The sequence below is a fragment of the Lissotriton vulgaris genome, chromosome 6, assembly GCF_964263255.1.
Source record: "Lissotriton vulgaris chromosome 6, aLisVul1.2, whole genome shotgun sequence".
NCBI classification, from domain to species: Eukaryota; Metazoa; Chordata; class Amphibia; order Caudata; family Salamandridae; genus Lissotriton; species Lissotriton vulgaris.
The window spans coordinates 696,992,707-697,009,711 of NC_141694.1; the positions used below are offsets into that span (position 1 = coordinate 696,992,707).

The 17,005-nt window shown below is 42.5% G+C and overlaps 1 protein-coding gene across 1 annotated transcript in view; it reads right to left on the reverse strand.

The window, feature by feature from the left end:
* LOC147707857 (uncharacterized) overlaps positions 1-17,005 on the reverse strand; it is a 910,329-nt gene that overhangs the window by 574,240 nt on the left and 319,084 nt on the right. The window contains exons 18-20 of the mRNA XM_086925682.1: positions 14,466-14,587; positions 12,487-12,715; positions 11,079-11,281 (exon numbers count right to left, since the gene is read on the reverse strand). Of these exons, the coding sequence (XP_086781808.1) occupies positions 11,079-11,281; positions 12,487-12,715; positions 14,466-14,587 (554 nt within the window). The remainder of the gene's footprint in view (positions 1-11,078; positions 11,282-12,486; positions 12,716-14,465; positions 14,588-17,005) is intronic.

Genomic DNA, 17,005 nt, shown 5'->3' on the forward strand with positions numbered 1-17,005 from the left:
AATCCTACTCAAGCAGCAACCACATTCCTTGTCATGGTGTGGCACAAGCAAACTCAAATTAACCTGCGTTCAACTCTCTAGTAGGCTGGCACAGAGCAGTCAGTCTTAACTTAGAGGCAATGTGTAAAGTATTTATGCAACACTTCAAACAGTAATAAAGTGAAAAAACAGAAGAACGATCCCACACAAATTTAGAAAAATAGAGAAAAATGTTATAAAACAATCAAGATGAAACTGACAAAGGTCCAATCAGTAGAACTGGAGTTATGATTTTTAAAGATTTAAATGTAAAATAGCACCAAAAATTACAAAATGCCAACCGCTGCTATCTGGTTGTGCGAGACGGGGAAGTCACAAGGCTTACTGCAATGGAGCATGGGCTGGATAAAGGGATCAGGTTAGTCCCACTAAAAAGTTACTGTTTCAGTCCAGTGCAAAGAGTCCTATTCACGGTGGAGGCAGCCGTGAGGAACAGAGAAGAGACATGGACGATCATAGATGTAACTCAAAGTGCAGGTTGGGCGTCGTGGATGGTCCTCGTGGGAACACAAAGATCCTGTTGTCATTACCAGCGGTCGGCCGGAGTTTCACACTGGCGTACCCCGTGAACGATCAAAGCTGTAGCGCGAAGTGTTGGGCTGACAGAACTTCACGTAGCCTGGCTCTGTGAATGACAAGGATTCAGCACCAATGGACCTTTCCGTGGTTACGAAGAGCCTAAAAACTTCAAATAAGCCTCTCTAAGGCCACATCAAGGTTCCAGGACCTGAGAGGCACCACTTGGGGGTCAGGGACTTGCTAGAGATGAATCTGAGTGCTGGTACAGGTGGTTGGGAGTTTGTAATTTCCCTGTTGCTCACAACAAGAGGCGTGCAGACTAGCCCTTGGAGTCACTCTGGGAGATCTGGGTTCAGGTGCAAGTTCAAATCCCTCTGTCTCACGGAGGAGGACAGCAGGGTAGTAATCCAGCAAGGCAGTAGTCCAGCAGGACAGCAGTCGTGAAACGTATCGGTCCTTTCAGCAGCACAGCAGACCTTCTTCCTAGCAGAGTTTCCACAGGTCCAGAAGTGTACTGATGAGTTGGTGTCTGAGGTCCAGTATTTATAGCTGGGTCTTCAATTGAAGTTGGAAAACCATCTAGAGGTTTCCCTTTAAGTGTTTCCTGCCTTCTCTGCCCGTGATTGAGCCTACATACAGGGGGTATGCATCCTTTTGTATGGAGGAAGGACACAGCCTTTTCAAGTGTAAGTAGGGCTGGGCCAAGCTCCACCCTCCCATGCTGCCAGTAATGGCGCGTCCAGGCACACCTTAACTCCTTATTGTGTGTGACTGTCTAGGAGGAATACACAAAGGCCAACTGCCCGCTTCACCCAGTCATGTGATCCAGTGTCAGGCTGCAGGCACTAAATGGCTTAGGCAGGAAAATGCCAACTTTCTAAAAGGACATCAAGAAAAAAGGGCAAAAGCATGGTTATGAACTACGGAAAAAGGCCTTAAAAGCCAGCAAGGGGAATCATTTATAGAATATTATTTAGGAATGACTTCCTTGAATTATCTGTCCAAATAGTGACAGTGGGAACTGAATCAAAGTAAAACTGGCAACATAGAGTATAGGAGAATTATTCCTAATAAACAGGCGAACTGAATCAATCAATTTCAAAGTCAGAGGGGCTCCACTGGCAATCAGTGATAGCGTCTATACTAGTGAGACTACCTGAGTGCTAATTTATTCACTGGAGCTTTATTCAGAATTTGTCCGCCTAATTATTTCATGGTGTATCTTCAACTTTCTTTCACATAGTGTCCTTCTCCCGCTATCTGTTCCTCTCCACTCTTTTTCGGCATCGCTCTATGTTCCTCTGTCTATCTCCATGTCCCTTTCTGCTGGTGTCTCCCTCCTGTTTCTTGGTTAGTTATCAAACTTCTCACTTTCTTGCTCACTCACTGCATTTCTGACCAACCCTCTGCCTTACCGTATCCGTATTAATCCCACTACTAGTAATCCTTTCTCACTCCCTCTCTCCTCTCTTTGCCCAAGTCTTTCTCTTTTACTTTTTGTCTCCATCATTCTGTCTTTCTCTCTTTCACAAATTTGCTCACCCTTCTTCTCACGCAAACGACTACTCTTTCTCCACTTCTCTCAACCCTTTTCTTGATTTTCCACCTCATTTTTTTCCGTATTTCCCATTCTTCCTTCTTTATTCTCTTATTCTCCCCTCCACCTCTGCCCTCATCTTTCTATGTTTACAAGTCATCTACTCCTCTATCATTTCTTTTCTCTCGCCTTCTTTGATAGACCACTTCTTTTTCTTTCTTTTCCCTAACTGCTCCATTTGGCTTGCACAATCGTCTTTTGAGTGTGTGTACGTACGTATAACCAGATATAAATATATATATATACACTCGCACATATTTCTCAATATTGCTTCTTTATTGTGCACAGTAAAAACAACAGAATGACATTTCTGTAAATGTGACTGATGGCGAGATAAAGCATCCTTTATTTATTACACGTTACTCAAAGTGTTACCAGGCCTGCCCCAAAATGAACCTGGAGAGTAACAAGGCCTCTCTATCTGAAGAGAACAATGCTCACTTGTTAGAAAATATGTGGTATCTCAAGATGGTGAGGGGAGATTGCACACAGAGTTGGAAATGTGTGTAGAATCATATTTTGTATCAGGGAACAGCTCGATTTGCTTTTCTTTTTTAGAGCTGTGAATCTCTAATGTGCCCCACTATAAGCCCCAAGGGAGAGGAGACTTCTTTTCACCCAGCATTTAACTTCCTTTCTTCCTTACGTACTTATTATTTTTAAGCTTAAACTTTAAACGTTTCCTTTGAGGCTGAACTCCACAGCGGTGTGATCCAGTGATTTCACGCTTTAAGGGCACAGCTGGGCTGGGTCTCATGCGACGGGGTATACAATGGAATTGCCAGCAAAAGGCACTCATGCTTCGAGGTGACAGATATCAGGCAACACATATTGCCATAAAAATCGACAGCCTTACTGCTGCTGCTGGGCAGTGGTCGCTTCTCTGCAGTTCAGAGTAACTGGTAGAATATATAATGGGGCAGGCAGGGATTATACATGTGCACTTATGTTTATGTGTGTGTCTGTGTGTTGTGCGTGCATGCACACAGAATACTTATTAAATAAAGTCATGTGCAACCATACACAAATATGATGCAATGTATGGAAACATAGGTGTACATAGACATTGAAGAAAAGCACCAATCATCATTCTGTGATCAAATAGGACAAATTCAGGTCCCACGTTTTATTAGTATGAACTCATCTATCTAAATGTCTTTATAACATCAACCAAACGTGTAAGATGACTTCTATTACCTTGCAACTCTTTACCTTTGGAACTTTGGATTTTGTGTTTGTGTGTGTGTCTCTTTATGTGTTTAACTAACTGTCACTCGAAAGTGTTTTTTTCAACTTTATTTAGCTCGTCCTCTCCCTCACCAAGGAGCCCAAAATCACCAGGCACAACTTCCGAGAAGGGATGAAAGCCATTGCGACCTGGATGAGGAACAGCTGCCTGAAGTTCAACTAGGAAAAAACCAAAGTCCTCATCCTAGGCTCCACCCTCTCTGCATGGGACAACACCTGGTGGCTACCCGCCCTCAGAAACACCCACCCCAACAGACCATGCACGCAATATCAGCATCATACTGAAACCAATCACTCACCAGTAATTGCCATATTAACGCCATATCCTGTGCATGCTTAAACACCCTCTGCATACTTTGCAAGACGTTCAAGTGGATCCCTTCTCCCCCATGAATCCAGGAAAACCGTCACTCAAGCCCTCATCAACAGCACACTGGTCTATGGCAACACCATCTATGATGGAATCAACAAAAAACTCCCCCGCAAACTCCAGACCATGCAGAACGCTGTACCCAGACTTATCCTTGATATCCCATGGCACAACCACATCACCCAACTCCTTCGCAACCACCACTCGCTCCCCGTCGAAAGAAGAATAACCTTCAAGCTGCTCACTTATGCCTACAAAGCCCTCCATAACATCGGATCCCAATACCTCAATGAAAATCTCCTTCCATGCCCCCAAGAGAAACCTCCGCTCAGCCGACCTCGTCCTACCCACTGTCCTACGTTTTTACAGGTCCAGAGCAGGTCCTTCTCCAACCTCGCAGCCAAGACCTGGAACAAACTCCCCCTTCACCCCTGATGGAGCCTGACACTGCAACATCTCAAGAGGGACCTCAAGACTTGGCTCTTCGAATGACCCCAATGGAGCTGCTCACACCCTTCCCCAACTCCTTGAGACCCACACGGGTGGGTAGTGCACTTTATAAAACCCAGATTGATTGATTGATTTATTTTCTCAGGGTAATGAAGCAGAGCAGTTGTGGTAAATAAAATATTACCCTGTCGGAATTTCTATACATTAACAAGGATCATGCATAAAATGAGAGGCAGAGTCTGTGGTGTCCGATTCATAAGGGCTTTAATTCAGTAACTCGAGTTAAGGGAGAATCGGGTTCCATCTCCACTAAGGATCAGGAAGGATCGTCATCTGAACTTTATTCACAGAGTACATTATTTATACTTTAAACGTACATTACATTGCATAGAGAAGGCGGGGCGCTCCAGGCGGAGCAGGCGAAAGAGAGAGATAAGAGCACATGGGCGTGAAAAGGGCGTGTAAGAAGGCGTACACGTGGGTATTCCCTTGAGGTGTCATAGGTGTGTCATAGGTGGGTGGATACATGGAGGGGGTCTGCATGGTCAGCAGGAACCTTTACCCTACTTGTGTGCGCTATTTGGTCATGACGTGGAATTGACGTGTAACTGGGGGAAGCTGGGGGGAGCTGACTTTCGTGCTAGTAGAGAAACCTTGAATGTCAGGACGACCTGTACTTCTGGTATTATCCGATATCTTGAGTTTGGAGGATGTATTATCTGAATTAAAGGTCGCTCGAGCAAAGGCTGCTCATCGCTAAGAGCCAGTGTGTGCATATATTTCGTCGTGCATTGCGTGGGGCCATGGGCCTTCTATGGATGCAAGTTCTGTAAATCACTTGAATAGAGACAGAAAGGCTAGGCCCTATCATCTGCAGACGGGTTATGTTCTTCATTAAGTAGGAATGTGTTTCCGTGGAGCGGAGCAGATAACTGTAAGCAAAATACTGTCTTGGCAGGCCAGGCTGGGCACCTCTCGGCTGAGCAGGAAGTATGCGAGAGGTCAGGGATACATAACTAAACTGCAGCTTTCAGAGTGTCAGGAGGCATGGAGCCTGAATTCGGGTCCTGGCTCGGCTGAGCCACAAAAACGGGTTCATCTCGACTTTTAAACGTGCACCATGCAAATACATTGGCAACATAGGCCTCAGTGCAGAATTAACGTTTCTTTCATGGAGGGCTTGATTACTGACATGCTAACATTGAACGGAAATGCAGAGGCATTATTATTACAGGCATGAAAGGGGAAATGCATGGTGCCATGGACATACATAGGATACATGTACATATATAGGGTGCATGTAGGGGACACATTGGCCACATAAAATTTCTATTTCCTCACAGTCCAAAGCCTTCTATGGGGAGGTGGCATGGGTTAGTGCTCCAGCCCTCTGGAATGCAACAAACACTCAATAAATCATTGTCATGTCACTGCTATTTCTTAAAAAAATGGAAAGTACTTTTCTACAAACACATTACTAAATACTACACACACAGCTTTTAGTAGGAGGAAAAAACTGGAGGGTCTCTCAAAGGGGTATGGCCTATGTATTTAGGGGTGTGGTCTATGTAATTAAGTGTGTGGCTTAAGAATGTAAGCTAAAATACTGTGCTTAACCTTGTATTCCGCCCAACTGGTATTTTGCTGCCTCTTTCTATGAATGTATCCAGATGTATAATAGAGCTACTGACATTACACCTAAAAAAAAAACAAGCTAGGACTATTGGCTTTGACAATGGTTGTTATCTGCATGAGGTTAATGAGCAGCAACAATGACTTTTCGTAAATAATATTGAAAATGCTTCAATTATGAAATTACTACAGCACTCTATTAGGAAGTCAAATCGAACTTTTTGAAAAATATTTACATTTACTTCAGTAGCGGGCAGAAACATAAAATTATGGTGCGGCTCGATTCCCAAAAAACTCACCATATGTATGTTGCTGGCCACACCCTCCGGTCACCGTCTCTCATTTCGGTGCTCTCGCTGGACTCGGGCAAAAGGGAGGGACTTCCTCCCTTGTGCCATGCAAATCCAACCAATCCTGGAGCTGTAGCGCAACTATTATTTCATAAAGAATATTCATGCACTTAACGACTTCTTCCAATACAATGGTAGAGCAGCTCCAGGATTGGTTGGAGCAGACCAAGCCAGTGCTCATTTTGAGGCTGGGGGCCTGCAGCTGCAATCCCTCTACTGGTTTTTCAGCCCTGGGATTGCAGGCTTTGAAGTGCGCATGACAGATTGGTAGGCTGTAGACAGCTGGTCAATCTTTTATGCGCACTGGCAGGGGGCTGACGTATGTGCAATTGCACTAATCAGCCCTGCCCCCTGCCCTAGCACTGAAGCAGCATGAGCCTGCCACACATAATACAATGTATTAATTACCATTTTATGAATGTGTGTGCCTGCTGCGCTGGCAGCAGGTGAGGCAACGCTCCTCCGCCATAACGGAGGAGCCGCTGCTGTTTCATTTATTGTGGGCTTGAAAAATGTCTGCTAATACTTGGTAGCAGCCGCCCAAGCAGCAGATTTATCTCCGTGGATCTGGTACATTTAGAGCTTGAGCTCTGCTCTTTATTCCTCCTGCCACTCTGCGGATTCCATGACGTGCACTTTCACATCACTCTCACGTCATATTTTTCTATTAGCTACTGATCGTGACAGCATACATACGAAGGAGTCTTTTTGAAGTTACATTGAAGGCAGAGGAAGAGTGGTGATGCTGCAAAGTTAAGATTTCTTTTTCACACTGAGGGTGAGGGCAAAAATGGCGAGCCTAAAAGGGGCCCATCTCAACACCTGCCGGTGCTGTGCAGAAATAGGATCTGGCCCACTTAGAGGCCCATGCAATAATTTACAAATATTTACAAATAGGTAGATGGAAATATTTTTGGTGACCTACTCAGAACAGTTCACACACCCAGAGAGCCCTGAACCTCTGCCCTGTCGTTTCAGAAGGCAGGACTACTGGCTTTGTCAGTGTGTCACCACATTAATTAAAAGCAGAAATAGACCAGGCAAAATTACTGTAATACCATTGAAATCACTATGGATGGTACCATCCTAATATAACCTTCATTAAAATATGCAATGATAGACTGCTAACTCAGTCAGTCAATAAAACCCTTCATGACTTTGATGATACCAAATAGCATTTCTTTTCTCATTGACAAAAAAACATTACCAATTCAATTGAAAGTGTACATGAGACTTCCTTCTACTTTTAACATGCAGCCATTGCAGCTTTAGGACCAACTAACAGGTGTTCCCCACACTCCAGAGCGTGTGTGCACAACTACTTGCTCTAGGAGTGCATACAAGTTAAACACATTTTTCCTGTGTGCATTGATATAACCCCCTGGGAGACTTAGGGAGACACATGCAGAGTTCTTCTGGGGGTTTGCTGCCCTTCTGGTAGTCCCACTCCCCCTCAACCATTGGCCACAGCACTGGCAGTGCCCCTGCTCTCTATGGGGCACCACAAAAGCCAATATGCTCATTTTTGTACACTGGCAAGAGATTATGGTGTGCTCATCAGCCCCAGTCAATGCATAACTAATGAGAGGGTTTGCTTCTTTCCAAGGTGTTTATTTCCCTTTACAAAATGCTGCTTTGTGCCATGATTAAAAAATGTTCATGTGCCACGTGAACCTGACACTCTAAAAGAGTATCTGGTGTACTCTTACTTCTGGGGCAGTGCAGGGAGTAGCTCCCTACTGCCCGGCTGACACCGAGCCTAGTCAACACTACTCTTCTGCTAGCATGGAAGCTGACATCTCATTTCTCCCAACCACATCCTTGCGGGCAGGTCGGTGGCATGTTCACCTCTCCCCAAGACACAGTCACAGGGAGCAGAGGAGGAGACACACTGCAGTGAAATGGAGTGCGGGACCACTCTTTTGTTTGGTTGCTGTCCTAGGGAAATGGAGGGCCCTGGGGACAGATTTCCTTTTTTGTCTGTACCCAAGGACCAGCTCAGTTGCGCCGACTCCCAGGGGCTTGGCCGTCCCAAGGGGAAGTATTAACAAAGAGCTATGGAATACTACATTTTCCTGCTGGGTCATCAGGGGGACTAAGCTTCTTTGGCTGTTTTGTCTGTCCCCGTAGGCCTGATTCACAAACATTTGGTGGTGTTGCACTTCTGGTGGTGAGCTCTAGCCATCGGGAGGGTATTCTACAGGTCACCTGCCCTCTAAACATTATTTTCCTTCATGGAGCTTGGTTTAATTGCTCCTGTTGCTGGACCTCTCCTCTGTAAGGGCTCCTGGCACCTGCCTTCATCTGGGAACTGCTTAAGCAGCCCCATGGTAGCTGCCAGCAGAGTAAACTCCCTGCTGCACTCCCCAAGTCCCATGGCTTTGGCTATCTTGCAGGGCCACCTGTGTGTGAGCATTGCAGTCAACATCCCCCGCCTCATAATAGAGCCCACCATCTTTAGCGCTAGTCCTTAGAAGATCCAGGGGAACCCTCCAGAGCACCCTCAAGCAGGACCACCCCTCTACTGTTCCCTCAGAAGGTTTGAGGGGGGCAGCACCACTGACCCTGGCGAAACACTCCAGGCCCATGGCTGCTAGCTGGAGTCAAACGTCTATCCTTTCAGAGGAGTCAGGTGGCATCTTCCAGTATTCCACTGGTGCCTTCAACAGTCTCTCTCGGATGCAGGGGAAATAAGTTCTAGAAGGGAGGCACCTCTAACCAATTGTAGGGTGCCACGTAATCACTACAGTCTTGCTACAACCCTCTTGCACAGTATTTAGGGGCATTTCCACATGGCATCTTGAAGTGGTCTATGGAAAGAGCTTCCCTGATAGCCCCCAAATGACAAAGCTGCCTGATCCCTTTCCACATAACTTCAAATGAAAGTCCCTTCTGTGTTTGGCTCCAGAGGTATGGCGACCCTTCTTCATTTCTGTGGGAGGGAGCCTTCTCAGGCTAGGAATAGTGTGAAAAGTAATTAGCACATGCAGATTACACCACCACCACTTCCTTTCTTAGGAATGAGCCAAGCACTGTCAAAAGCCCCTCTAGTGTCACGGAATGGCTTTGATCCTCCTGCTAGCCAGCAGAGTAAATAACATTGCCCAATAGTAAACATGACAATTATCCAAGATGCATAAGCTGTACAGATATCACAAAACTGACTTTGGATCTCCGCTTGAGGTAAAAACTGTACTTTGGAACAGATTTTTCCCATAAATTATAATTCAGTAAAGCACCTACTCTTTTCAAGTAAGCACTACAGACCTATCCTATGAATGCCTATTCACATTATCAGGCCCACACCAGGTCAGCACCAATCCCTAAGGCATTTGGTCTGCAACAGGCTACCTGTGTACAGAAACGGGACTGAGCTAGATGGTAGTCCCACACAGTCAGCCCACACATGGATGTGCTCACATGTAACTAGCCCAGAACGTTTTACTGTGCAGCAGTGGGCCTCATCCTAAAAGGTGGCACTCTTGGGTAGCACGATTAGTCAATTTTCACAGAATTTACAGTGCGTGAGACTCAGCTGGTTAGCAACGAATCCAAGGGAATTAAATGGGTGACACCCATTAGCTACATTGAGTACCACCAAATCACTATTAGGGATTCCTTATTTAGAAATAGCAAATAATCAGAAGTCAGTATTTCAAAACAGTTACTCTTCAGATATACTATTTTGCAATTTATAAGTAGCAATACCTTTAAAAATCACTGTTTTCAAATCGCAAAAATCCAATTTTGTAATCAGGGCCCAAGTATCCAACTCCTTCTTTAGAGAACCCATTTTAAATTTCGCCAGCATGTGTAAGCATTTCCCGCTGGTGAGGTACCTTAAGCATTTATAGATCTCCAGTGCTTTAAAAAACTGGCTAAAAAATCGCCACGCATCATTTCAGTGATCGAAGATAAGAAAGACCTAGCAAACAGAGCGCACGGATGGGCAACCCTGGGGGATTATGGCAAAATACAGCCACAACCATATCTCAATATTGGGATGAAAATTCAAGTCAAAGAAAAATTCCAAAAATTACGCCTTGGCGTAATCCCGATACTGCCGCACCTGCCACCTTGGGATAGAACACCGGCCTCGCAACTGTGTCATCTGTGCAAATCTGGCAAAGAGGACATTGTTTACGTGATCTGTATATGCCCTGAACTGAGGGACTTGAGGTGCAACTTATTGCTTCCATCCTTCAAGTCATATGCAGTTCGGACCTGCCGGCAGGCAGTCAGACTATGCTTCAACTCTAGCGACACAAAATTCACCTGCCAGGTCGCGAAGTTTTTTGACTTAACAAGAAAAAGACTTGACACCAATTAAAGCTCTCTTATTAGTACCCGAGTACAACCTTGATCTGACCATTGTGAACTTTGATCTTTTTAATCTTAACCACTTTGTGGTTTAAATGTTTTTATCTGTGTTTTACATTTTTTGTAAAGATTTTAATTAATCGTGTACAAATAAATATATTACCTTACCTTACCTTAAGAATTTATGGAACCAACAAAGTGTAATGTTCATTTAACTGGATAATTTCTGGATCTTTGAGATCTGCCAAATACTGTTCAGTTTATACTTTCATTTTAGTAATAAGACCATATTTCAAACAGAACAGACAATAAAACAGAACGCCAATTCTGACCAAAAAAACCCTGAACGTCAGCCATATTGCAGACCCCTACCAACTAGTTGCGCACCAGCAAAATGTCATACTAGGGTGTTTACAATTTGATGCAGGACAGATAGGTGTGAGTATCTGTAAATACTGTTGTAAGGTGTATAGATGACAGCACAGATGCACTTCCAGCTACCAGTGCCATCTGGCAACAGTAAAGAGTTGGAAGTGGTGTTGTAGTCACTGACCTGCTGAGCTGAGCTGTCTCCAGAGCACTTTCCATTAGGCGGTGGCGAAGAGTGATAAGCTCCAGGATCTTTGAGAAGGTCTGCGTTATAAAGGCTTGCTTCCCTTTGCCCTGGCTCTGTTCATCATCTGCTGTTGACTCCACCACGTAAAGACCAATATCTCTTAACATGAGTGGATCTTCCATCATGACATCTGTAAACAGCTAACGTGAAAAAGACAAAATAGACTTCAGCCAGAATTTTGTAGAGTTTGGAAAAAATGGCTTTGGGGCAACCTACACTTGGAATATTAAGATATAAAAAGCCAAACAAAGTTATAGATACATCACTGATGATAGTTACAATATATATTTCAATCCACTGGCAAGAATACAGACCTGTAGCATTTGTAAATGAATAAAGGATATTTTGAAATGGGATGGAGCTGAGGTTGCAGCAGTAGAGGCACAGGAGAGATGGATGGGCAAAGGTGTTTCGCCTAATGAACCGGATGCTCTTTTAATAGTACTCACTGCTAAATCAGAACACAATAAACTATATAGATCACATGAACAGGAACTAGAACAATGATTGAGAGGTGACTACCCAAAAAGGTGCTCACTACATTGGGTAGAATTCATATTGCAGGAACAATATATTTTTGGAAATTCTGGGTTCAGGAATATGGCACTACTTAACTGAAGAGTGCACCAGGAGAGGGTACTCTCTCAAAAACAATGCAGCTGGACAAATACAACCTGGAGATGGGGTGTAGCATTTGATGCTAGAAGTTGTTGTTAACTTATAATTTTATAGGTGTATTGAAATATAATCTGCAGAGTTTCTGTTTGTATATGAATGTTGCTATATACTATGGCTGTAACCATGTACTACATTACATATAATTGTGAAACATAAATATTTACTGCACAGTGGAGGACTGTCTGCCACTCCACACCCTAACAGGTAACATCAATGTTTTTTAGTTGCTGTGGGCTCCTCATAGTGACACACCAAATGTAACGATGAGCCTGCTTGCCAATGAAGAGCAGCACTCCACATAGTATCTCTAGCCAACAAGGTACACACACAGACACATCGAAATCAGAGCTAAACACCCCAGCGTGGGGTCTCAAAGCTGACTACACATGTACTGACATGCAGCAATGCCTTCATCTCCACTGAGAGTGAATCGTCTAGTTCCTGAGGTTCCTGCTTCAAATTTGAATCAAGCAAACAAACTGATTGGTTCAAGCAGAAAGAAATAATTATTTTAATGCACTATGATAACATAGGCATGGCCCTGCTACTATTACCTAAAATAACATTAAAATCTAATTGAGATAAAATCTAATGTTACCAGAGAAAATGGCCCTTTGCCATTTAAAAAAAACAGCAGATAAAATATCTGCATAGCAAAGAAACATACATCTCTCTGAACTTGTGCGTTGAAGGCTGCCCCTGGAGGCTTCATGTTGAGCCATTCATCCAGTGCTAGTTGAAGGACTTGCTTCTCCAGGTTGGTCACCTGGCTTGCTGTCTGTGGTCTGCAGAGGTGCTGGAATTCCTGACAGACATGTTCAAGAGTTTTGGGAATGAGACAAGCTAGACCCAAGGAAGGGTGAAACTCCAACAAGTAAATGTTCTTCAGAGCAGGGCTACAGACAAGAACAAAAGGAAACCAAATAAGGTTTTTTTTTTACAATTTTAGCATTGTTAACAATGAGAAAATACTTTGGACTGAATGTAATATGCTGCAATTAATGTAATATGTTGTAATGGACCTTGCCAGGCAAAGTATAATTTTCATAACAGTAATCAATGGAGAATCAACCAGTGCATAGCAAATTCATGCTTGGTTTTAAAGGCCTTTAGAAATTCAAGATAAGGATGAAAGGCTTAGAGTTGATGGAAATCAGTTCCAGAGCTTGTAAGTTGTAAGAAAAAGGGTATGCAAGGATTAATGTTATGTCTCCTTACATTGATTCTTTAGCTGGAAGGATCATAAACAGTAAGATATTTAATAAGAAATCAATGTAACAATAGACAACAATTATTTACTATTCATTTTAAAATGTTTAACATAAAATCCAAAACATCACACTTAGCCAATGTCTACATGCCTTTCAAACTAACACAAAAATGTAAAAAGATTGAGAAAGTTATGTGCTTAAGATGATGACTAGGCATGTTAAATTAAAGTTGTATATGAACCTAGTGGTAAAAGTACTGAGACACTTTTTTTGGGGGGGAGTGGGGGTGAACTTAGGAGCACATGTAGGCTTAGATTTCTTCATAGCATTATGTGAAAATAAGTACATCCTAAAAAAGACATTTCATTAACACAAATCCAAACTGACGAAAGATGGGAATTGCTTTCTTTATGGCATAATGAATAAAAAAATATATTGAAACATTTGTAGATTTTTTCAAAACAGCAATAAATCATTTATTAAAAAGGAGAAGGGATTGACATTAGGGTTCATAGAAAGAGTATACATAGGGTTATGTTCATAGTTAAAAGTAGGATTGAGGTTAGAGAAAATCTAGGGTTAGGATAAATGCTAGACATTGGATTATTGTTAGTGTTAGGGAAGGCTATGAATGTCTTTTCGGCGTAACAGAGAGCCTTTAATTGTATTCATTGTTGAATGGATTAAACCTATTAATTAAATTGTCTATACAATAATGGTAACCCCTTTGGGAGGCATTATGTGTGGAATTTTATGAGACCGGCCTCTAAACATTTAAAATTAAAAAAATAAAAAGGATCCACTTCTAACGCAAGGAAACAAGAACTTAATCAACCTACTGATGGTTATCTCAATTTTTTTCACAGGACATATTCTAGGTAGATGAATACACATGCAAAGCATCAGCCATTTTTATTTCCTTTAAAGTGCTGAATCTAGGATGAGTGAAACCTGCAAGCCCTAAACAGAGGACAGTCTGAAAGTAATGAAAGACTATCTACATCTATGAACGTAGTGATTCATTGTTTACTCTTCAACACTATTTGTCTTGTGAAACAGGATGGGTAACAAACATATTGAAGTCCTTAATGTCAGAACTTCAGAATGGCACAGGAACTAAATTCCGTTATGCTCATGTCATGAGTAAAAATGTTAAAGATAACATTAAGGACAACACTACGCTCTGAAAATTAAGTAGAATTAAGAAGATAATCTACTGATTTCCTGATTGGCCAGTGATAAAATTAACTACAAAAACATATCATCACATAACAACTATTCAGTACAAGAAGGTGCCTCATTGACTGCAGATTATTTACCACTTTCTGTTTCAAATTGATCTTTTAAATAAGTTATCAGCATGGCATAAAGGTACTAAATATAACAAATATAACATGTTAACAAATAACCCTATTTAGTTGGCAAACATACTCACCAGCTATTGTTAGTTGAGATGAGTTGCTTGGAAATTATGTTTAGTGGAAGCCCAAATTCATAGACGCCCCCATTCCTCTCTTCTTGCCAAATCCTCTGGACATATTCTCGCTGAGAATCTATCTGGGGACACGGATCATGTTTTATTCACCACATATCCTCGAGATGTAGGACCATAAGAATTCTGCATGACTGGGAAACAAGCCATGACTGAATGGACTTGGGTATTGTTGGTTATAGCACATACATGTTCCTTCCCTCTTTTGAGAGGCAGTCTATTTCTAGAACAAAAATTTGCAATTCTTCAAATTCCTTGATCTCCCTCTCCTCAAATGCAAGTCAATTGAAACAAAAAGATTGACTTTATGAGCAGCAACATTTCCTTATTTTGTTTTTGAAATAGTGGTGACTATGACAACACTGTAAATAAACATAAACATAACAAGAAATGCATGTCAATTTATTTTTCGGCAGGAGTTGTGAAAGTGAAAATGCACTCTGCATGATTTCCTATGGAAAAACTACAGTATTCACTGAAAATCCTTCATATGAGAATCCCACCTTGCTGGAACCATTGGCAAGTGGGCCTTATTCCTCTCTCTATATGTGAAATAAATCTTAATACCCCGACCCAATAAAATGAAATGTTCTAAGGGCAGCCATGTATTCCTCCATGCTTATTTATTTATATATTTATTGATAATGAACTCGACCCAAGAGGGTAAAAGAGCGCTTCACATATAGGATTGTTGCGTTAAAAATTACATCAGATACAAGAGCATAGTAAGGTACATTACACATAAACAATGTTTCAAGAATTCGTAGGAGGGAGGGGAGGAAGGTGTAATAGCGGGGAGATGAGGAGGAACTGTGCCCAATGTCCGGCTGGGTAGGTGACAGACAAGAGGGAAACCAGGGCCAATCTCCTCACTAGCTGTCTAGCAGCTCCACCGGTCATCAGCTATGTTGCTCAGGTCTCAACGTTCAGGAAAACCAGTTTTTAATTTATTTGATTTGAGAAGCTTATATAGCGCTGTCTAGACCAGAGGTATCAGAGCGCTTAACCAGGGGATTGTTGGATTACAAGGTACATCAAGAAGGATTATGTGGCACTGGCTGGACCCGGAAGTATCAGAGCGCTATGACAGAGGAGCATTGTATTACAAATTACATCAGTTACAATAACGTAATAAGGTACAGTAAACAAACAGCAATGTTGAGAGAATTTGTAGGAAAGGAGGGGACGAAGGAGCCATAGCAGGGAGACGAGGAAGAACTGTGTCCAATGTCCGGCTGGGTAGGTGACGGTCGAGGGGGAAAACCAGGGCCAATCTCCTCATTAGTTGTTTAGCAACTCCACCGGGCATCAGCCATATTGCTCAGGTCTCAACGTTCGTGAAAAACAGTTTTGAATAGATACATAGGCTACGAGGATAGAGGTAAAAGAAGGAGGCGGGGGAGGGAGTAAAAAAACTAGCCAGGAGGAGGAGCTGGGGCTACCATATAGGCTGATTGGGGATGTGATCAAGGTCTTTTCAGAGTCCGGTGGTAGGGAAAACTGGCAGCCATGTTTTTAGACATTTACTCATGAACTTCTACGAGTACAAATTGCCTACTCTCATAAAAAACATTTTGTGATGCACAAAGATTTTCTTCTCTGAGTAAACATGTTTTAATACTGGAAATACATGAGTAAGTAACACCCAAGGCTGAATTAGGACACACCTACTCCAAAAAATGCTTTGTGACACAGATCTAGATAGCTAGTGATATGCCTGAGTGGATGGTGCTTTTTTGTATTGGAACGGCACCAGTGGGTACTGCAGACTTTGGAACTTGGCTCACTCCCGTGCTGGCTGAGGAATAGATGCTAAGAGTGGGCGCAAATCAAAAGTTAACATCTTCCTTCTCTTGACCCTTATGTTTAGGCATCTTTCAGTTTGTGGATTCAGTGTAAGTAAAGGTTATTGTCCCTTTTAATTAACAGCAAGCAGATCCATCTCTGTTTCAAGTACCTTCATGCTTTTTTGTTTCATGTGGGGCAATCAATCGAGTTAAACCATTAGTACCTAATATTTTTCCTTTCTTGACTGTGCTGACTATATAAGATGTTTTGATATAGAAGTAGCAAACAGAGTGGTTGATCGGTCTTGTTTTTGTCCTGAACACTTCTTATGTGACAACTAATTGGACCCAACAGGGACCTTGATTGACCCAATTTATTTCTACAACTGTCAATTTCTGGGAAATTGAAGGTAGAGTCATTGCTCTATACTTCAAACTTCTTTTGTCTCTGCATGATTATAATGGAGGTGTTTTTAACTTTCTTGATCAATTAACATGGGTTTCTAGGTTCTTGGACTTTACTATATTTCTGTGTGAATGTTTGGGTTTTGAACCAGAGAAACAACAATTTTGTGGTTCTTTCACTCTTCTTATCTTTGCCGATATAGACAGGTTCAAGTGGGCAGGCAGCTCTCTTTCACCTCTAAAAACACCAGTGTATGTTGCACTGGCCTGAAGAACTGAATCCCTAGGTCT